This window comes from Propithecus coquereli, unplaced genomic scaffold (genome assembly GCF_000956105.1).
Source record: "Propithecus coquereli isolate 6110/MARCELLA unplaced genomic scaffold, Pcoq_1.0 Scaffold1, whole genome shotgun sequence".
In the NCBI taxonomy this organism is placed as follows: domain Eukaryota; kingdom Metazoa; phylum Chordata; class Mammalia; order Primates; family Indriidae; genus Propithecus; species Propithecus coquereli.
Window position 1 is genome coordinate 17,137,160 of NW_012133857.1, and position 22,535 is coordinate 17,159,694.

General features: G+C 42.1%; 1 protein-coding gene across 1 annotated transcript in view; it reads left to right on the forward strand.

Annotated features, from left to right (window-relative positions):
• CACNA2D3 (calcium channel, voltage-dependent, alpha 2/delta subunit 3) overlaps positions 1 to 22,535 on the forward strand; it is an 869,108-nt gene that overhangs the window by 583,238 nt on the left and 263,335 nt on the right. Inside the window, exon 13 of the mRNA XM_012643362.1 lies at positions 4,184 to 4,317. Coding sequence (XP_012498816.1) covers positions 4,184 to 4,317 — 134 coding nt within the window. The remainder of the gene's footprint in view (positions 1 to 4,183; positions 4,318 to 22,535) is intronic.

The window sequence follows — 22,535 nt, forward strand, 5'->3', positions numbered from 1 at the left end:
CCATTTGTAATGGGTGGCTAATTTCAGCATTAATTACTCCTTGGTAATTATCAAATGATTGCTGATTCTATTTTCTTACATGATATATGAAGTCCAAAAAGGCACATTTAAAATGAGAATAAACATTCAAGAGCTAGAATTTAACAGAGAAAAAAAAAAAAGAGGGGAAGGGGAAGGAAAGTGGCCAGCTCTGGGAATACAGAGGAAAAACAAGGCAAGTGTCTATGGTTACAGCCAAAGATTCCAGTCTTTAGCGACTTCCTTTATTCATCATTTGTTAACTAAAATGTGTATGAAAACCTTTTTTAAAAAAAGAATCTTTCAGAAAGGTTTCACATTTTAATGGATTGGGATCAAATTTGCAGAAGCTTTGCAGTGAACATTATTAATATTATTTTTATAATTTCAGCTTTTCTTACCTTTTATATGTCTGCATTCCTGGGTTGAAACTGTGCCCTGGGTTTTGGGTAGAACTTTGGTGTTAATTATTGCGCATTGCTAGGAACCTCAGAGGACAATCGTATATTTCCCCATCCCCATCCTCGATCTTTCCCAGCACAACACATAAACGGCACATTAGAGTTACCCTGAGCAGCTGGCCTTGTCCTTTCCCAACACAGGAAGACAAAGGCCTTAGCATGAGACTCTAGATTCGAATTGATCCAGGACAAATGACTGTCACTGTGAGTTTCTGGTTTTGTCCCCATACGATAAGCACGTGAGTTGGGCTGTCCTGAGGCCCAGGTGCAGAAAGGTAAAGTGACTCCCAGTAGGACCTCAGTGAGTGCTCTTGCATTACCAGTGGCCCCCACGCACCCGAACTCCCCATTATGGGAATACTACTCTTGACAAGATGGACACTGGTTTTTCGTAACATTTCATGGAGCTAACATTCCATGGAAAGAGAGCATAGTAAACAAGCAAGTCAGAACCCAGCTGTGGGTGAATCTTCTGAAGAAGCTGAAGCGGTGTCAGGTGAGTAGGGTGAGTGCAGACAGGTGGTCAGGGTTGGCCTCTCTGAGTTGAGCCCTGAGTGAGGAAGAGGAACCATCCGTGGGAAAACTGGATGAAGGGTGTTCTAGGCAGAGAGGACAGCCAGTGCAAAGGCCCTGGGGAGGGAATGAGCTTGGCACAGAAAGAAGGCCGGTGAGCCAAAACAGCAAGCAAGGGGGGAATGGAAGGGTGAAGCCACCTGGGTAAACGGGGGCCGCTTAGGGAGGGTCTTGGAGGTCAGAGCGGGACATTTGGATTTTATTCTAACTTTAAGTAAAAGCTATTGTAGAATTTTAACCAGCAAGATGAGGATGTGCTGTGTACTTTTAGATGATCCCTCTGACTACGTGAGGCACCCAGGAAAGGAGGACAGGGATTTGTGGGGAGACCCGTGGGAGGTGGTGAGGTCTTGGAGCAGGTGAGGCAGTGGAGATGGAGACAGAAGAGCTGGTGGATTAGACGTGGGGCAGAGTGAGGAATGATGGATGTCTAGGACAATTATGTCTTTGGCCTAACTGGGCAGTGGTGCCATTTGCTGAGATGGGGAAGACCAGTAGGGAGAGGGATGGATTTGGTGAGGGAATCAGGAGTTGGCTTTGGATGAGTTCAGTCTGGGAATCCTGTCCGTTAGCCCTGTGGAGGTGTCAGGTATACAGTTGGCTATGGGTCTGTAGCTCTGCAGAGAAGTCAGCTTTTTGTAACTTTTCAGAACTCTGTGATAAGCAAGTCCAAGTGAGGATGATTTCTCAGCTCACTCCCCTTCCAAATGTGTGACCATTTTTCCTCCCACTCCCTCTCTGTGCTGGTGACCCATCTCTCCCACCCTCCTTATATTCATCCCCTTTCTTCTCTTGGCCCTGTTTTGGAAAACCCAAATCAGAGAGTTTTAGTGTTGGTTTTGAGGGTTAAATGTGAATACAGACAACCGAGAAGAACGCCTAAAAGATGCTGTCTTTACAGTACACTGGACACAGAATTGTTCTACACTGCAAAACGCTCATCCCCCTCTTAGCTTGTCCTCTGTGTCAAGACCATTCAGAACCCAAGATTTGCCTACTAAAGAAGAGATGAAATATTTTCTTTCTTATTCAAACTCTGATTGCAGCCTCCGTGCATGGAAAGATGGTATCTGTTGATGTGGCGTGTTCCCTGTCCTCTAGCCATCATCTTTAAAATCTGTCTTTCCCATCATACCTCTAAAAGGGACCACCTAGGAGCCTTCCTAGAGCAGCATCCCAAATGGGTCTCCCTAGCTGTGGTGCCTCCCCTCTGAGAGAGGTACACATAGGCCCTAATCCCAGGTCTCAAACGAGAACAGGAACTCACAGCCTATTCCTTTGGGGACTGTTTCCCCTGGGATGGGCGAGGCCCTGGCCCTGGCCAGGAGGGTGGGGCAGGCAGGAGTGACAATGCATGCTAATTAGCACTGTGCAGAGCTATCATCAGGAACCCAGAAGCCACAAGGTCCCAACCTGGTTTGGGGTTGGCACACCAAATTCGAACCAGCTGGCCTTTGTTTAGAAATGTTCTGGGAGGGTCCCGACCCTTTCTGGATAACAGAAGGGCTGGTGTTTCCTTACCCTGAGAGCTGCGTTAGTCACTAAGACAGTTTATAAATGCTGTAGCTAGTGCTATGATGGAACTGCCTTCAGAGGTGCACACACTCTCTTTAATTTGTTTGACAAGTAGGAACTAGTATGAGCTTGGGGTCCTTGTTTAGAAGCATGGGGAGGAAACATAAATCTGTGCCCTTCCAGCATCCTCCTGCTGAAATTCCTTCCACAACCACCTAACTAAAGTTTCCCAAGTTCCAGTGTGACAGTGCCCCTGCTCCTTTCTCTGATTTCATAGCATCCTTCCTCTACCCTCTCTCCACCAGCTCCACAGCTCCAGCCATTCTGAGCTATTTTCGGTTCCTAGCAGGGCCTGATTCTCTCTGATCTTGAGTCTTTACTTATGCTCCTAGCTGTGCTGAGCACTCTCTTTATTCCCTCTTCCTCTAGCTAATTGGTCCTCTTCCTTCGGGTTCCAGCCGCACTGACCCTTGCCCAGGGTAACCAGGTTTGATCGCCTGTCCCTGTTGTGTGCGTTAGCTTAATGTTGGTTGCACTATTTGTAATTGTCTGTTTACTCAGATCCGCCAGGCCCCAGGAGAACAGGGGCCTTGCTCATCTTGTTAACCCCTGCTTCTCCAGCTCTAAGCACCAAGAAAACCTTCTGTAAACGCTTGAATGAAGGACTCCCTCCTGGGGAGCCAGGCCTCTGCTCAGTTCACACTTTCCCTTCTAATATCCCCTAGCTCTCAGCAAAGCCAGTGGGACCCCACGCTGAAGAGGAATATTGCAGTGCCCTGGACCTCGAGATCAAAATGCATCGCCACTTACAAGACAGCAGCATGTTGAGAACATTTTCTGTTGCTTAGAATTCAGAAGGCAGGGCTGGTCACCACATCAGGCGGGGAGCTGGCATTTAGCCTCAAGTATACAAAAGGCAAAATTCTGTAGAAGCAAAAGGGACTGATTAGGAGACTCCTAAGCCTGGACTCATCTTCTGTATTTGCCACGTGATGCCTGTGAGACCATGGGCAAAACACATTTCCTTAGTTTGCCTCAGTCATCTTACCTTTAAAATGGACACAAATAATCCCCACTTCATGATGTTGGCAAGAATAAATGAGACAAAGCTTATCAAGTACGTAGCAAATTTTGTGGCACCTAGTACTCAAAAATTAATCGTAACTATTATTGTTATATTTGTAAAATTGAAATAGCCTTTAATTTTCATAGCTTATAGTTTTTCCCCTGAAAATAAACTCACAAAGGTAAAAAAAAAAAAAAGTTTTCAAAATGGGAGGACTCCCATTTCTGCCAGGGTATACATGTACATCGTGTGTGTATGTGTGTGTGTGTGTATGTGTATGCATATGTGTGTGTGGGGGGTGATATTCTCCAGAGACTTGCTCTGGGAGGTGGGTTTATGGTTGATTTTAATTTCATTTCTTTTGCTTGACTATATTTTCTAATGTGAACATATTACTCACGAAGTAGGTGGTGGTGGAGAGGAGCTAACGTTAGAAAAAGAAACAAGAATGAAATTAGCTAGAGGTCAAGAAGGCATGACAAATGCACGCTCCCCAGGTGCAGGGCTTCCTATCTATTACTCAACCTGGTTCTCCCTTGGGTTTTGGCAGGATTTTTCACCCAGATCTCTACCCTGGCTGATGTGCAGGAGAATGTCATGGAATACCTCCACGTGCTCAGCCGGCCCAAAGTCATCGACCAGGAACACGACGTGGTGTGGACCGAAGCTTACATCGACAGCACTGTGAGTCCACGGGACCCCTGGGAAAGAGGCTGAGGGCTTCCCTTCATCCTGCAATGGGAGAGTTTTCCTGTGTTAATTCCAAAAAAGAACAATTGTATCACTCTTCCTTAATTATGGCATTCAGCGACATTTTTCTCGGCTGTAAGTACAATTTGTGTTGGTCACTTTGGCAAGCAAAGTTGATGAGAACCCATAATGTCAGAGAATATATGACAGGTACATCTGAAAGGTGACTGGTCAGCACAGAAAAGCACGTTTTGCTGGTATCTTCCCTAGTTACTTTTTTTTTCTTTTTCCACGTGTTCAAATTCTGTCAGCGTGGCAATGGTTATAGGCATGTTCTTAGATTCAGTCCTCGCCACATGTGAGGCCCTGCTCTGGTATGAATCTTTGGGTCTCACTTGGGAATGTGGCCCAAGCTCGGCGCTCATTGTGAATGGGGTCACCGCAGAGGCTGCAGCTGCAATTTCTTCCCATGGATAAGTGAGAATACGCTTGAATGGTGGTTCAGTGGGCGCTAGATTGTTGTTTGAACTCTGGCCATGGGCTCATTCTGAAGCTGAATTCCAAGCAGAAGATTCTGATGCTGAAGTAGCTTAAAGGGAGGAGCTTTGCCAATCACCAAGTGGTGGCTCAGTGGCTGGGTTGCTTGTGTAATCTCAGGGTGATTTTTCATAGTGATAGTGAGTCTGATGGCAGTGGTGTTTTTCATTTACTGATTGTACATGTTCTCAGAGGGCCTCTCTTCCGTCATGTTTGTTGGAATTAACATCACATTAATCACTGTAACCCAGACACAGCTGTCCTCCGGAGTGATCTCCATGGCTGTCCTGGGTCAGCTTTTCTCTCTCAGGGCTCTCTCATTACTGCTGTGTTTCTGGCAGCTGCAGGCAAATGCAGGGCAGGAACAGCACATGGGAACCCATTTGGGGGGAACACCATGACACAGGCCAGGCCACAGCAGCTTGCCCTGTCTCAGCCTTAAAGTGTACAGTGAGGCCATGGAAATATGAGTGTATCTCCTTGTCAAGAAGGGATGCCCCTTCCCGAGGAAAAGTCATCTTGAAAAATGATGGATGCTGAGCTGAAAAATACTCTACAATTTCTGGGGAGACCTAGCTTTTATCAGTTTCAGAGTCTGACCCCAGTTTTGTTTTGAATCTTGGAAACAAAATAAGCTCACCCAGGTATGTTGGCACTATATTAACAATAGTAGCAATAACAGCCACAGATAACTTCACCTCTTCTTAGGTGTGGTTGAGTAAGACAGGAAAGATAGCAGTGAGGAGGAGGAGTGTGGCTAGCCAGTAGTAAAGTCACCAAATCACCCAGCAGTTTTGTGTACAAACCCTAAATAGCCAGTTTGATCATTTTATTTGTGTCATCAATTTGGAAGAGAGAGAGTCTCTATAATTAAAACATTATGGTACTGGCCCCTGGATAGACAGATCAGTAGAACGGAAGGTCCAATAAAGGATCCAGTTACCTACGGGAATTTAGTAGATGATAGAGGTGGCATCTCAGATCAGTGGAGTTAGGATGGGCTTTGTAATAAACGCTTTTAGGGAGAGTAGATAGCCATTCAGAGCAAATAAAATTAGTTCTAGTCTTCATATCATACCTAAAAAAGAAAACCAAATGTATCAGAATTATAAACTGTAAAAAAGGAAGCCATTGCAAGCACTAGAAGAAAACCTGAGTCAATTCTTCTCTGACTTGGATTCTGGGAAAGGTTTTTTCTAACAATGACTCCAAAATCCAGAGGCAAAAAAGAGAAAGATAAATAAGTTTCACTACTTAAAATAAAAACAAAACAAAAAATAACTTTTGTAAATCAAAATACACCATAAGGAAAACCAGAAGACAAATGATAAAGTGGGAGAAAATATTTGCAACCTATAGCACATGTGAAGAATTAATAATCTTAATATATAAAGAATGTTTAAAAATTGAGGGAAAATCCCCAAAATTCCTATAGGAAAAAATGAACAAAAGATATGATTAAAAAATTTATTAAAAAAATAATAAAAATGGCTTTTAAATGTAAAAAGATGTTCAGTTTCACTCACAAAAAGAAAAATACAAATTAAACTATAGCGTGATACCCTTTCTAACCCATCAGGGTGGCAAAATTAAAAGCCTCACCATACACTCTGCTGTGAGGCTGTGGGAGAGGGACACCCTCACCCCTTGCTGGGAGAGGGCAGTCTCTATGGAGGGCAATTTGCATTTACCCTTGACTCAGAAATCCCACTTTTAGGAATTAACCCTAACATGAAAAGAACCTCCATTTGTACAAGTTTGTTCATTGAAGAATAGCTTGTAAAACAAAATATTAGAAGTTGCTTACATGTCTAAACATGAGAGATTGATTGGATAAACTATGGTACGTATACCTAACAGAGTCAATGTTAAAAACAAGAATGAAGAAGGTATGTATTGGTTAATACAGAGTGATTTTCAGGACACACTGCTAAGTAAAATGAGCAAAATACAAGAGCATATATAGCATGCTACCTTTTATGTAAGAAAGAAAAGGAAATAAGAAAATATACCTATAACTGCTTGTTTTTACAAACTAAAAAAGTAGCTTAAATCAGAAACCAGTAGAACTGGTGATCAGCACAAAGTGGGAGAGGGTGCAGAGGAAAAGGAATTGGGGGGGCGCATTCATCTCTGAGCATTCCTTTTTGCACAGTTTTGAGTTTTGAAAACATGTTAATATTCTAGATATTCAAAAATTAAAATTAAAGCAATAAGAATGGGGGAAAATCTAAAAGTGAATGCAAACAGAACTAAATGAATCCAACAATATTTCAAATGAATAACAAAATTACCCAGAAAGCCAGAAACAAAAGAACTAATCTTTTGAGTATAATAGTAATATACAATATTAAATTTTGAACATACTTCCATGTCTACCCCTCAATTTAGGGAGGAACAAAAAGAATTACAAATAAATTTTAAACTCATTTTGGTGTCATTTGTGGTAATATGGGTATAGAAATTCCTAACCTATTTTGTGAGTGTGTTGGGATTGAGCAAATGTATCTGAAGATAAGGCGATACCTATGGGATTAGACTGAATTAAAAGTATTAGGACAAAATTCCAACTCAGTCCTTCAAAAGGACCTTGAAGCAGTGGCACCCAAATAACAATGAGTTCATCCAGTACGCAGATCCTGGCTTCCAGAAACCACTCCCCACCAAAGCAAACAAGGTTCCTTAGAGAAATTGATTGCTAATTCCAGGGCTGGAGCAGGGAAGGTACCAAAAAAAAAAGTCTGGAATATTTTGTGCCAAAAACTAAGGAAGTGCTCAAAACAATAATGTGGTCATGTCAAAAGGACACAGGAATCAGCATAAAGAGGCTCTCATTGGTCAAATCTGGGACAATTTGAACTTCAAAATGAAGAATGACAATAATGGATTATAACTTGTTGAATAAGACAGAAATCCACTGTCCTTACTGATAATAAATAGATAAATCTAAAACAGATGAGCAAAATAGGTAAGTAAGTGGGTGGGAAGGGGTGCAAGTATAATCGAACGCAGACTGGTAAATGTGCAGAAGTGATGGAGCTGGAAAAATCACCAGTGTGCCACCATTTTAGTGAAGACTGGCTAGGGCAAAGGCCATCAATGGTTGCTAAATCTAGGGGGAAAGTTTGATAATGAGCAGGATATTTTTATGGTCTCAAAGTGCTTCCCCAGAGATTTTTCATTAGTTGTAAGGGGGGGAAAAGTAGTATCTAAACAGTTGGATACTGCATATACTGTCTAGTACACTATATAATGGGAGAATCCCAGCAACCTCTTGAGTGAGTCCTCAAAATTAGCATGAGCAATGAGAAGCAGATGGATACTGTGTGCTTGCTGAGTGCTCTGGCTGGGCATACATGCTGGGCAACCATGACCTGAAGCTCGTGGTGAACATAAGCTCATGGGAAGGATCAAGCTTTGTATCAATGTGATGTCTTGCTTTAGATAATGTTAATAACTTAAATCAGTGATTGTATTAGATTTATTAATTACATACATGCGTACATGTATTTATATTTAGGAGATAGATAAAGGAGAGGAGGAACCCATTGCTACTCGGGCTTTTCCACAAAAGAACTCTTGACTGCAGAAGCAAGGTAGATGGTCTGGAATAGCTGCAGAGGAAATGTCTCCAAAGTCTTATGCTTTATCCTAAACATTTACATGACATTTACACTCTGTGCCATAATCACCCTTACTTTTAAATAAAATAATGTTTTCAGTGGCTCATTATTGAGTAAAATTGGTATGCCACAATGACAGCTCATTTATGCCACCTCTTTATTTGAGGTTCACAAAACTAAACTCCCAGAATCTGGTTATCCCTAAAATGATAGCTCAGCGTTGTCACTATGCTTTCCTAGTTCTGTTGCTGTATCTTTGCAAATGGTTCTGATAAATAAATCAGGTAGAATGTCCTGAGAGTTCCTTCTCATCTTAGCAGTGTTGAACAACCTGTTGGGCTAGGGAGGACGATGGGGACTGTCTTCCTCTTTATGGGGCCTGTTGGCTGAAGAGAAAGCAGCTGTTGCCCTGACAAGTGCCTCTGACCAGGAAGCAGCAGTCTCTTGGAACTCCCCATCTGGCTGTGTCTTCTGCCATGGCAAGGACAAAAAATTCTGTCATTTATATGGAGTCAAAATAGGATTTACATGCTGGACTCATCTGCAGAGTCTACATTCTGAGATGAGCCCACCAACTCTGGAACCACCCAGAAGATGAAGAAGGACATCAGCAGTTCTGAGCTCATGACTGTCCTGACACATCCAGATCAGTCCCAAGCCAGCAGTGCCCTAATGTGACCCAGCTTGCAGTCGTGAAAGAGACCCGCCTCTCGGAGCACTTGGCATTGGGACTAGTGATCGACCTGTTTTAATAACCTGATGTTCTGGTGGGGTTGGTAGCTCTGGAATTTTTTTGATATTTAAACATATTTATGATCTATTTATAATTTATTAGCTAAGGGCACTGAATTTAGAGTTAGAACAACAGCCTGGGTTTGACTTGCATGTCTATTCCATATTAGCTCTGTGACCTTAAGCAAGCTACTTAGCCTCTTGAAGTGTGGTTTTCCTCATTTGTAAAATGGGTATAAAACCTCCCTTCCAGGGTTGACTCTAAGTATTAAATATCTGTACATAGTGAGAATGCAATAATACTACCTATCGTCATTTCCCAACTTCAGGAAATCCAGTGTGAATTTATCTCCTTGGCTGAGAGAAGTTTTTAAAAATGCTCTACTCTCCTTTCTTTGAGCTGGGTCTTGCATAGTAACCACAACATGACTTATACCTTTTTGATAATAGAATTTGGTACTCAAGTATGATGAGTACGTTGGAAGCACTGTTTGTCTAGAGATGCTCTTTATTCTTTGGAATTCATTTTGCTGTAATTGTGTGTTATGGGCCAAGCACTCATGTGGGGGTTGGTGCTAGGATCAGTGTCCCCAGAGGAGACCGGGGATTGTGCTGCACCAGCCGGGAAGACCCCTTCCACCCCAGTAGCCCTACAGAGGACAGTGCTTGCTGAATTGCCCAAAAAAGGGAAATATGGTAGCAGCCCTCTCGATAGACTGCCGCTGAACTGACTCAGTGTCCTCTCTTTGCTCTGTAGCAGTTGGTGCCTGTTGCCCCCTTCTGGACATTTGCTCTAGAAGGCCATTCTGGTACAAGAAACTTGCATTTGTTCTCCCCAACTTGAGTTGCAAGCTTACTAGAAGTTTACAGTTGCCTTCATTCCCAAACCTATTGATGTCAGTTGTAATTTTATCATAATTCTATAAATTAATTAAATATTATTTAAATCAATGAATTGGGAGTGTAAAAAGAAAGTCCTTGCATCTGTGAATATGTAAATGAATGCCTTGGAAAGAGTCTAAAGTTGATAAAAATTACTACTGTTTTAAGTATGGACAAAGCAACCGTGAAAAACTGGGGAGGAAAAAATCTCCCCTCCATTCAGAGGAAACTGACACTTAATTTTTCTTTCACTATTTCTATAGGGTAATTTGCCTTGTTTTGTTTGTATCATCCTTGGTTGATGTGGTGGATCTGGGGGCTGGAATAGTGTCTGCTTCCTATTTTAGTGTCTTTTGGTGGCTTCTGGGAGCTGTGTGCTCCATGAAAGAGAATGATTTTCCCAGACACAGAGAGAGGGGTCACTAACTGGTTTGTGAATAGTTGCTATTCTCAGGCTAAAACTTCTGACATGCTCCTGTGATGTGGGTTGACATCACCTGGATGACAGTGCTAGTTCTCTATTGCTGTGTAACAAATCAGCACAGACTTAAAACAACACAAACATATTATCTCAAGCTTCCCAGAGTTCAAGTGTCTCGTAGCTAGATCCTCAGCTTAGGGGCTCCCAAGGCTGCAGTAAAGTGTTGGCCATACTGCACGTCTCATCTGCAGATCCGTGTCTTCCTCCAAGCTTCCTCAGGGTGTTGGCAGAATTCATTTCCTTGCTATCTTGGGACTGAGGTGGTCCCCACTGTTGGCTATGGGCCACTCTTAGCTCCCAGAGGCCACTGAAGTTCCTTGCCGCATGGCCCCTTTAGGCAGTCACACAATGCAGTTTACTTTCTTCCAGGCCAGCAAGAATGCATCTCTCTGATGCTTCACCTTCTCATAAAAGTTTCTTGGAACAGGTCAGGCCCACCCAGAATAATCTCTCTTTTAATTAACTAGAAATCAATTGATTAATCATCTAATCATGCTATTGATAATCGCATCATACCCACACTCAAAAGGACAGGATTTCATAGGCATGTACTTGTTGGGGACAGAAATCTTGGGGGCTGTTTTGAATCCTGCCTGCTGAATCAGCCTCTGTCCATGTGCTCCAATGTGAGAGAGAAAGATAATGCCAGAAAGAAATGCCACCATACCTCCTGCAAAGCCTCTGTCAAGAGAAAGTTTTGGGACAGCCATATCTATTCTTCATTATAATATTTGTGCTTACCCCTGGTGTTTCGAGGAGAAGCCTCGAGGAGATTCTCTTTGCTACGCTGTAGTCTGAAGGTAGCTTTGATTCCTTTAGGAATCAGAAAATCTGCGACCTGCTGATTTTTATTATTTCTACCAAATACTAAAGAAGTAGGCATTTGTTGATTAGTAAATTTGGACACTTGTACCCACAGGCTAGGTTAATGTGGTCTATGTCTTCTTTCTCCTTAATTATCTGGGCAGTTAAGGCAAAAGAAATTCATGTTTGCTTGTCTCATCAGTTATTATGGCTGAAAACGGAGCAGCGACAAATATAATTACATAATTGATTTAATTCTTAAATGAATAGCTTAAAATGACTTGTGAGTGTGGTGCTTTCCCTTTTTATTAATTATACATTGGTTCATACTTGGTCTGGACAAGTTCAAGATGGAAGTTGAACTGTGAGCAGAAGCTGAGTTTGGATTCTTGCACTGAGAGCCAAGGATTGCATTTAACCAAGCCTGATTCTAGAACCAGAGACGGACAAAACTGCCTTTCAGGGCCCATCCTCCCTGCTTATTGCCACCAGTCTGATTAAATATTCTGTTTCCCTGCTTGGCTGTTCTATTCATTTGCTTTCCTGGTAAAACACAAATAAATGAATTAATCTTAACAACATTAATTATGTTTAATCTAATAAGATCTCGTGTATTAATTGTCAAAACAGCAAACAGCAGAATTCTGAAGTTCATAGGCTTTTCATCTGCATACAAGTCATGCATAGTCATTATCTCTTAGGTGCAGAGCAAAAAGTCATTAACAATGGAATTTGTTCCATTTTGTAAGCAAATCACTTGTGCTTTGCAGTTGGGTCTTAATCAGCTTGGGAATGCTATCCAACTTGCTGTGCAGGGTAGAACCAGTAGTAAGCCTAGGAAGCATCAGCATTCCTGATCAACCCCTCCAGGGAAGTTTACATAGACCACAGTGACACACAGAAGGGAAGCAAAGAAGTCTTTTAGAAACAGTGGGAATGTGACCATTTAAAATAATGAGAATTCATTACCAAGCCCTCCTACCCCTCCCATTTGCTGGTAATATAATTCTGTAGGCAATTTGTAGGAACTTTCAAACCAATTTAGTTGCATTTGCAAATTGGACGGGTATCCCTCCTCCTCACCCCCCACTAAGTCCAACTTGGAGAAAATGCTTTGCATTTGATAAATTGCACATTTGTTTCAGTTTCCCATCTAGGAATGGCACCTAGGCCATTTAGGAGTTGTTTGGGTGATTGCTTTAAGCTACAACCTCTTACTGCCTTAGAAGCAATTACTCAGGGGGTCAAAGCCATCCTAAGGAATTTGTTGGGGCTTGGAAATTGAATTTACAGTATTTTCCCAAGATATTGCTGCGTATGAAAGTTCAAATCATCAAAACAAAGAGATACACGTAAAGAGAAACATAAACCATCCTGCTGGGTTGTGGAACTGAGAATGCCATCTGCATTACATGGCATGGAGGAAACTGATTATGTTGGGACCTTTATTTCATAGCAGATGGGTTCATTAAATTTAATAGCCTCCAGAGCCTTTAGAAACCGTGTTAAAAACATGTGGAGCATGCTGTGACACTTCACTTCTGGCCCCGCAGTCATTATAACTCTGGCACAGACTATAAATATTACAGTACTTTATTTCCATTGAAACAGACTACTATTATAATTATTTTTTTTTTTGCCAGGAGATGCTGATGTTAAAAATATGAGTGTATTCCTGATTTTTTGGTACTGCTTATATCCATCCAAATATTTTCCTCTTCCATTTGATTCTATTAAATAGTTTTTTCCTGAGCTTAACCATTTTTTTCTTTGAGTTGGTGTTATAAAACTATGAATCAATGGCATAAAATTATTATCTTCAGAAAAGATGTTGTAACACTCTATATAGATGACTGTTCTCTAGTAGAAAAGTTTAGGGCTGAAAATGAAAAGTATTTTTAGATTTCAGGTGTTTATTGTTGTTTCTGCTTTTATAGTTTAATGATTTGCAACTGTCTATAATGAAAGAACAGCCTCTGTCCTTTGCCATATAGAAAAGGATAAGATCATTAAGCCTGAATAATCATATAGAATGATGGATTACTCACCACTCTTTGTTTATAAGTCACTGCTCCCAGCTCAAAGTAGCAAAGGTCAAAAAGGGAATTTATTGACTCTTGGAAGCAGGATATCTATGCAGTTCTGTCTTGAGGCATGACTAGATTCAGGGGTCAAACCCATATTATTTTGATTTGTTCCTTGGCTCTCATTGGCTTAATTCACAGGCAGGCTCTCTCTATGTGGCAGAGAGATCAGCTGGGACTATAGATAACAGATCCATAGGAAAGATGTCTGGATAGGAGGAAGTGCCTGGAGTCTGAAGGGGTTGGCATTTCTAGACCTCTGAGTTTCTATCTAAGGCTTCTGCAAGTTGCAGCCCATCTGGGCTCTAACACTAACTATCAGAAGCATGTCTTCTTTCTTATTCTCTGAGCCCTGGGCTCATAGCCTCCTTTTAGCCCCAGGTGACCCAACAAGGGTCCCCCAGTCCTGTCCCTGCCCTCCACCCCCTGTATCCTTGGTGGTGTTGTTCCTCCGCCTTCCACCCCTGCTGCATGGGTGGTAGGAGCCCCTCTCCTTTGCGCCTTCCGAGAGCTGAAGAAGGCATTTTGACCACCACAACCAAATCTGTACTGCCTTTTCCCCCTTCATGGCCGAGATATTTAGGCAACTTAGATTCTCAGAGCTGATTCTCATGCTTTAACATGGTTTAGACTAAAATGAACACATTCCTCTTATTATCAGCATGAAAAACAATTAAAATAATCCCAGAGAATCGGCCTATGGTTTGAAATCAGCTGCCAGTTTCTCTTACTGTACACAGGATTTTCTCCACATGAAAAATTTAATTCTTTTACCTCTATTCCACAAGAATTGATGTGCCAAATACGAATGTACTGTCTATGAGGCCATGGCTCAAAGATACTATGGGTAAGAATATTTTACTTGACTTGAACACTTAACTGGCTTCTGTTTGTTTCAAAGCGGCAGAAGATCACTCCTGCCTCCTCCTGCGTTCATGAGGACTCACGCGTTCATCTCACTCACACCCACTTGTGAGCGAGATGGCAATCTGGGGCTCCCCCCAGCATTATTCTGCTGGTAATACATGCTCCCTTTAGATGTCCACACCAAACATGATGCTCTGTGCCAGTTCCTTGGGGGGAATTCTCTCTTGTTCTGAACAAAGAAAGAAAAAGCAAAGGCAGTAGTTTATTCAGGCAGAAGGAACATGCTTTCAAATCAATTTCCATTATGTTTAATCAAAAAATCTGGAACATCAACGTCTTTTCTGGTTGATGGAAACAACTATTAAACACGCTTGTCATTGATTCCCTTCTGAAATGATCCAATTAAAGGTGGCCCAAGATGAAGCAAGGGCAGAGTACTCATCCCACTGTCTGTTTCCCTCTCTCTGAGCCCACTGTTAAAGGAGCACTTGTTTCTATGAGAAGGATCCTTCCTTTGAGAAAGATGGGGTTCAAATGCACCTTTAGTCAATGGATCTCCTATGGTGTTCCAACAGAAGAGTCCAGTGGGAAACACTGTCCTCACACCTTCCAAGGGAAGGGTTATCGTGAGACCAAATTAGATGACTTTTTCTGTCTGCCTCTGAAAAATATTTGAAGACCCAGTTTGAAAGAGTTGCATAAATAGTTAAGCTATTTTAACTGTCAGCTAATAAATTAGAGGATCTAAAGTGTCAGTAGAATCACCATTGGCTCAAAACCATTCAGGGAAGCCTAAATTCAAAGCATTTGAAGCCCTTGGTAGCCTGGCCCCGGGGTACCTCTCAGTCTTCCCTTCCAACTTGGCCTTTCTCCATTCAGTGCTTCCATCCAGCCTGACCCTACTCAGATAGTCATAGTCTCAAGATCCGCCCCTAATGTCCTCTCATACCCAGACCACTGCACATTCTGTTGTCTCTGCAGGAAGCAGCCACATCCTCCTACCCTACCTGGAAGCCTCTGGGCTTATCCTTTGCTCTCGTTTCATCATTAGCTCCTCTGACCTCTTTGGATGGACCCCCGGTCTAGATGGGGGCATTCATGATGTGCTTCCAAAGCACTATCCTAGAACTTCTTGTCCTATATAGCTAGAAGTCCAAATGTATTTTTTTCACCACCAAAACTATAAACTCCTTGGGGAGAGGGATGGTGTCTGATTCATTGTGGTGTCCTCAGTATAGGGTTGGGCATGTAGTGGATTTACGCATACATTCCTGTGTATAAATCTCATAGAATCAGAGATCTTAAGGTTGGAGAGCAATTAAAAATATCCAAGTTTTGTAGCTGTTAGGTAAGAAAATGGCATTATCTCCAACATTTCATTGAGCATGTTGCATACTTGCTCAAGGCTATCTTTGTTACACACGTGGTCAGTGGCTTCATCTTCACTGTGTGACTGGGCTTCTCTCACAGGTATCCAACACCGCCAACCCAGTAGAGCATTTGCCACATACATCAGAAAGGTCTGAATTCATGAGTCCGTGCTTTAAGGAGCTAAGATAACAGCATTCTGAGTGGCAAAGGTGGTTTAATATCAGCTGTGTCATTGTTAAGATAAAATTGATGGCACTTTTTTGCATCGTGTCTAGTTACTGGGTATATAACGGGCGTTCAGAGAATTCTTAAAAATAACCCCTTGAGGTTGTTTTGCATTTCCTGGCTTCCACTGTGCTTTTCTACAGATCGCCTCCCAGTGTCTCGCCATGATCACCACAGCCTCCTGTCGACCACTCTCCCCTACGTTCACATCAGCCATTCTGGTCAACCTTTTAGTTGCTTGAACACCCCAAACTTTCTCCCTCCCCTGGGCTTTTGAACATGCTTCTCCTTCTGAACTGGAGAGACTGCCCTCCTGCTCTGCTCCTCTCCTGGGGAAGAGGCTCTGTCCCATGCCCCATGCTCTGTGTCTCAGCTAAAATGTCACTCTATGTGTGCCCATGGACTTTCCACCTCGGGTCCCTATAGGTTTCCGTCGTAAACGTTATGGTCATTTATCATTATTTTAATTAAGTGCTTTAATATTTTTCCCCTCTTTAAAAATCCTTTTTGTCTGTGTCACGAACAATAATGTAAGGACTGGTGCAGAGTCTGTGTTGTATCTCTGTAACCTACTACTGTGCCTGGCACAGGGTAGGTACTCAGGATTAACTCAGAGACTTAGTGGCTTGTTCTTAGTCATATCACCAGTCTCTTTTAGTACTCACTACAGTTTGTTTGTTCCTCCCACTCTACACTATTCTTTTCCTAAAATGGTACAATGAGCCTCAAGAATTAGAGAAAAAATAATAAGGAATATTGGCTACAACAAGGAAGTGGTACCAAGATAAGAGTTTAAAATTGTCACTGAAATACATTTGTCATATTTGCCTTTGTTTTTGAAAACCTAGCTGAATGATCAAATTCAGATCTGAAGCAACTGGTTTTTATGAATGCTACCTTCATCTAAGTGGCAGTCACTGATTTTTAGATGGAAGAACAGAGAAATTTTGGGGGTGAACCAGATTTCTGCAGCAGTCCTTTTCTATGCATGTTGAATATGATATGTTGGGAAAAGGGTTGATTGCTTAAGGCACATTGTTTACACTGTATTACTTGGGTCTGATGGAAAAGTTCCTAACAGTGGTTTTCTTGCTAAAGACATGGTTTATGGAGAAGTGTGGAATGTGATTTTTTTGGTGGGGCATCATCATAATTTAGGTGGATTCGAAAGAAACTTGATATTGGGAGAGGCCAGGAAAAATAGTCGGGTCCATGAAGCTTCTTTAGCGTTAGCCCTCAGTTCTCATCAAATTATAAATACTATCTGCTTTTAATTACTGTCCTTATTCAGGCCAAGCTAATTACTCCAGGCCAGACTAGAAAGGAAAATATCCCAGAAAGTCTGATATCATGATAGAATGGCAGTTGTTTCCTAAAGAAGATGCTAAGAAATCCTTAATGAATTAGCGTTTCAATTTTTGCAACAGAATACTAAGGGAATGAGGGGGAGAAATCATGGATTTTTGGCAGCTGTTCACCATCATAACACTTGACAATCTGCTTCTTATTTAGTTTTTTGTTATGTAAAAGCATGGAATTCTCAAGTTAAGAAATATTGATCACTGCATGACAATACATATGTAACAAAACTGTATTTTGTTTAAAAAAAAAACCCTCTCCTTTTAAAATGAGATTACTATTTTGTTATTAAAATGTGTGGGTCTTTCGACTTAGAAAGTACTGTGGTTTTGTTAAACATAAGTTATTTAAAGGTTAAAATAATCTTAATTTTAACTATTAATATTATTAAAAACAGATTTTCGAGCAAGTACAACTGAATGCAAACAAGAACCAACTTGGAAAAGAAAATTGGTGGCTGGGAATGCAGGAACGCATCAGGGGCTGTGCCTTGGCCGCAGTACGCGCATTCACAGTGGCCGTTTGCTGTGTTGGCAGAGCCATGCATTTTTGTAAGGTCTGCTGATTTCCCCAGACTTTGTGGAATCTAGATCAAGTTTGTCGATTTCCCATTTCTCTTGAGATGATAATCCAACATAGGGCTGAACTGGGAGAGCTCAGAATGTGTGGACTTTACCGTTGTTTTCATAAGCTGGATTGCCCCTTGTCTGCCTGTAGCTGCCCAGCAAACAGGAAGGTCTACTCTTTGGGCATTGATGTTCTAGGGACACTTGTGGAAGCAGATGTAGGGCTACCTAGTTCATTGACCAGACACCTACTAAGCTAAGGGCCAGGCCCTATCCTGGGAACTAGGGCATCCTACTTTTCATATTTAGGAAATATAGTTTAAGTCCCTGCAGTGAACCATCCCAGATAATCAGATAACTTACAACTGTTAAATTATTTTGGCAGTTATTGGTATCTCCCAACATTTATCAGTGAGGCTGTAAGTGCCCCCCTCCCAATCTTATTACCAGGTTGTGGTGAAAATAAGTCTCAGGCCAATTCTGCCATCCATGTAAACATTTATTAGCAAGCACACACAAGAGCCAACTGTTCCGAAAGCTCAAGGAAGTCCCAGCTCTCTGTCCTTTCAGGTGTTCCCATAGCACCTTGCATCAGAGCAAATGCATTATTTGCAGGAGTTGGTTAACCTTCTATTTGGACTTAGCAACTGAAGGCAAGACTATTTAAAAATCCAGCCTAGGGCATTATTCCTAAAGATAGAGCTCCCAAAGTCCTTATGTGGGTTCGTGCAGAGAAAGGCAAGCCTTCTGCAATATATTGAAACAAACCACAGGGTGAACATCTCCAATTTTACCAGTAGGAATTCATTTCTAATATCCATTATGCTAATTGACAAAACTTCTGGTGTTGAACAGAGATAAATCGCCATAGCACATGTAGCCTTTAGCTTACTAGCTGGAAGATGTATCCACGATTAGGGCAATTGACCACCTCTGAGATACAGATTAAAATTAGCATTCACATATCACAACATCTGTGCTGAAGTATTCTATAGTAAATTACATATCACATAACAGTGCTATAATATGTGCTCTCAAGGTTTCTTTTTTGTGAAATGGAAGTAATTAAGGTGCTTATCTCATAGAGTTGTGAAGATTAAAACAGATAATGTTGTTTAGCACCATGTCAAGCCTATAACAAGTGCTCAGTAAATGCTAATCATTATTACCTAGAAATTCACAGTAACATTACTTATTGTTCCATACAGAGTCTTATGGAATGAATTCTGTCTTCCTTTTATTTTGGACTTGGCCAAATTCTGACACTCTCCAAAAGAAAGGGAGAAAGACTGGGCCAAGGACATATTTTCCTTCCCAGCCGGGTATCCAGAGTCATCATCATCACTCTTTGCAGTCATGAGCCCTGCTCTGGATGGTGTGTCCAGCTTGTCCTGCCTACAGATTCCATGCCATGCTTGTGATTGAAAAGAAAAACAACAAACAAAAAAGTCTACTGATGTCATTGTGTATCCTAGTCTCAGAAGACTTTATGGCTGTATCATTTAGGAACGACTAGAGCAAGAAGTAATTACAATGCAGGAATCTGCTGTGCTCCTAATCTCGCCCTATGGCCAGCCAGTGTGAGCCAGGAAGCGTGGGAGGAAAGGCTGAGCCGTGAAAATTGATGATTCTCTTCAGAAGCATCCTTCCCCACAGAGCAGTAGGGCAGGCCTCCTCTGAGCAGCACAGCAAGGATAACTGGGATGCTCAGAGCCACCACTATGGGGCAGTTAAAATGCACATCACACCCTGTGCTCAGTGCTTTAGCATCTCTGTTAGGTGGGTCCTATTATCTCCATTTTCCAGATAAGGAAGTGAGGCTTAGAGAGATTGAGAAATTTGTCCAACGAGATCGGATAATTAGTGGAACAAATGGAATTCAACCCTCGGTCATCTGCCTGGGTGTGAGACTGTGCTCTTAGATTCCATGTTACACGTATATGTATGTATGTAAGGTCTCCCACATATATGTATGTGCTCTGACCAGGAACAAGCCCAACAGGCTGCTTTAAGGAGGTGCTGAGGTCTTTAGAATGCCTGATGGGAGATTAGAAATGTTGTTACTGTTCCCACAGACCTGAATTATATCACTTCTACTGAATTTGAAAAGCCCCACAGTTCCCACTTTGAGATGTGAAGATGCTGGAGCCTGTCTTATGTTCCCCATAGCCCTGGCAACCCAAGATAGGAAACTTCAAATTTTGCAATATGTGTCTCTTCCATGGAGAGTTCTCTGTGCTATATTAAATGACAGAAGGAAAACTCAGCTCATCATACTTGTAAAAGAAACCACAGCATTCCTGGGTTTAAATCTTGAGTCATAACAATTCTATTTGATGGGCTTTTAAATATCCTAGAATTTGCATTTGGAATGTGTTATACATCACAAAAGGATTTTGACGGTGTTATCACAGCAAATACTGTAATCACATCCTATAATTTATATAACTCCAACTGCTGCCACTATGTCAAAAATCATGACATGTTATTCCTGATATACACAGCTTCTCTCCTGAAGGAAATTGAAGGTTCTAAATCAAACTCCTTAGGGGCATTTTTAATGACTTTGTGCGCTAAGTCTGTCCATCTCGATGGGTAGTCAGGCGAGTCAAGCCGTGGGTTAATAAGTAGATCAAAACTTCAAATACTCAGTTGAACAAGCCAAGGTGTCCTGAAGACAGGCTGGGCAAGGGCAATAGAACCTCGGAATAGGAGCGAGTTTAGCAGTCTGGGGAACCCCTGCATCACACAGAGCAGCAGCGATCTGTGGCTTATGCTGGAGGCCTTCTGGGAGGCTGTCTAATTGACCTTGTGGCTAAGAGTTTCTGTCTTTCGGAAATCTCGCCTACGGTCTGAACCTCTGCACACAGAGTGCTTTATTTGTTTATTTATTTATTTTTGAGACAGAGTCTCACTCTGTTGGCTGGGCTAGAGTGCCGTGGCATCAGCCTAGCTCACAGCAACCTCAAACTCCTGGGCTCAAGCGATCCTTGGGCCTCAGCCTCCCGAGTAGCTGGGACTACAGGTGCATGCCACACCATGCCCGGCTAATTTTTTCTATATATATTTTTAGTTGTCTAGCTAATTTCTTTCTATTTTTTTAGAAGAGACGGGGTCTCGCTCTTGCTCAGGCTGGTCTCGAACTCCTGAGCTCAAACGATCTGCCCACCTCGGCCTCCCAGAGTGCTAGGATTATAGGCGTGAGCCACCGCGCCCGGCCCAGACTGCTTTAGTTGAAGGCCAGGAGGAGAAGCAATGATATTGTCAGACTTTTTTTTTTTTTTTTTTTACTGAACCCTCTTTTTTCTCTCCCCAAATAATCACTTTAAGTTGTTTGTCTTTTTTAAGAAGAGATGACCAAATTTAACCTCTTCTCTCCATGCCCAATCACTTCCAAATGTTTACCTCCAAAATCAGTCCCACATTTAAAGCTAGCACCAGGATTCCTTAGGAAAAGATTTGGGGCCATGAGGATATGAAAGGGGGGTGGTCCGGGGCAGAGTTGGAATAAAAGAGAGGACAGAACAGAATTGCTCTGTCGAAGAAAATGGGACAAATGAAAAAGGCAAGTTTGCCTCCTGGGAGAAAAGGGAGCAACAAACTGCACAAGTGGGCAGGGGGCCTGATTCCAGATGGGCAAAGTGACTTGGGATCTTTTCAAGAGCAAGGGTAGCTCTTATTTAATTTCATGTTATTTTCTCTGCTACAGTATAACCCCTGAATCTTACTGAAAGTCCACCACATTTTCACAAAGGCCTCCAAAGAGTGGTTTTTGGAGGCAATTGTGGAAAGTTCTAGTTTTGTATTAGACATCTCTATACTCCCAGGAAGGGGGCCAGGGAGTGTGCATTCAGGAGGGCCAGGTAGTGCACAAACAGAACAGATCCAGCAGGAGCTCAGAACACGGGTGGCTGCAGACCTGTAAACACCATCCTTCCCCAAGACTCCAGCAGCCACCAGCAGAGCCATGTAGCCTCCTTCTACATGGGATTGGCTGGGACTAGTTGCAGCTAAATTCCGTTGTTGGGATATCTTGGCTGAAAAGATGTTTCTGCCAGAAGTTCAGTAGGTTATAAAATGCAGAAAAAGGATAAGGAGACATCATTTTTGGTTTTCTCTCTCCTACTATGTTACATGACATCTGCTTCTCAGCTTCTCCAAATGAAGAATGGGAAGATTGGCCTAGATTAGAAGATTTCAGAATCTGACATCCAATCATGTGAATTTCAAGCAGTCTGTGATCCCTCTCATCAAACTTGTGCGTGCATATGCACATGTATGGTTTTCAGGTTTTTGCTTCTTTTTTTCTTTTTTTTTGGTGGAGGAGGCTGTCATTCTTCAAAATGTTAGGAACCACTGGAATAAATCTCTTATGTTTAGTCTAGCTATATGGGCCTGTCTCTGTTTCATTGCAAATTGCTTCTATTCATCTACCTAAATGGCAAGCGGAATACATGAATTATTTCTTGTAGGGACATTCAGAAGCCAATAAGCCTGAATGCAGATTCTGCACAGCATGTCTTATTATCCAAAGATGTCATGAGACTAAGGAGAGAGACAGGCCCACTGGACACAGCCTTGGTTGGTATGAAAGAATAGTGGCCTAGAACCTCGCTATGTCTTATTCTTGGTAAACAAGGCAAACACCTACATCATTGGCTTTGAACACAAGTTCTGTTGA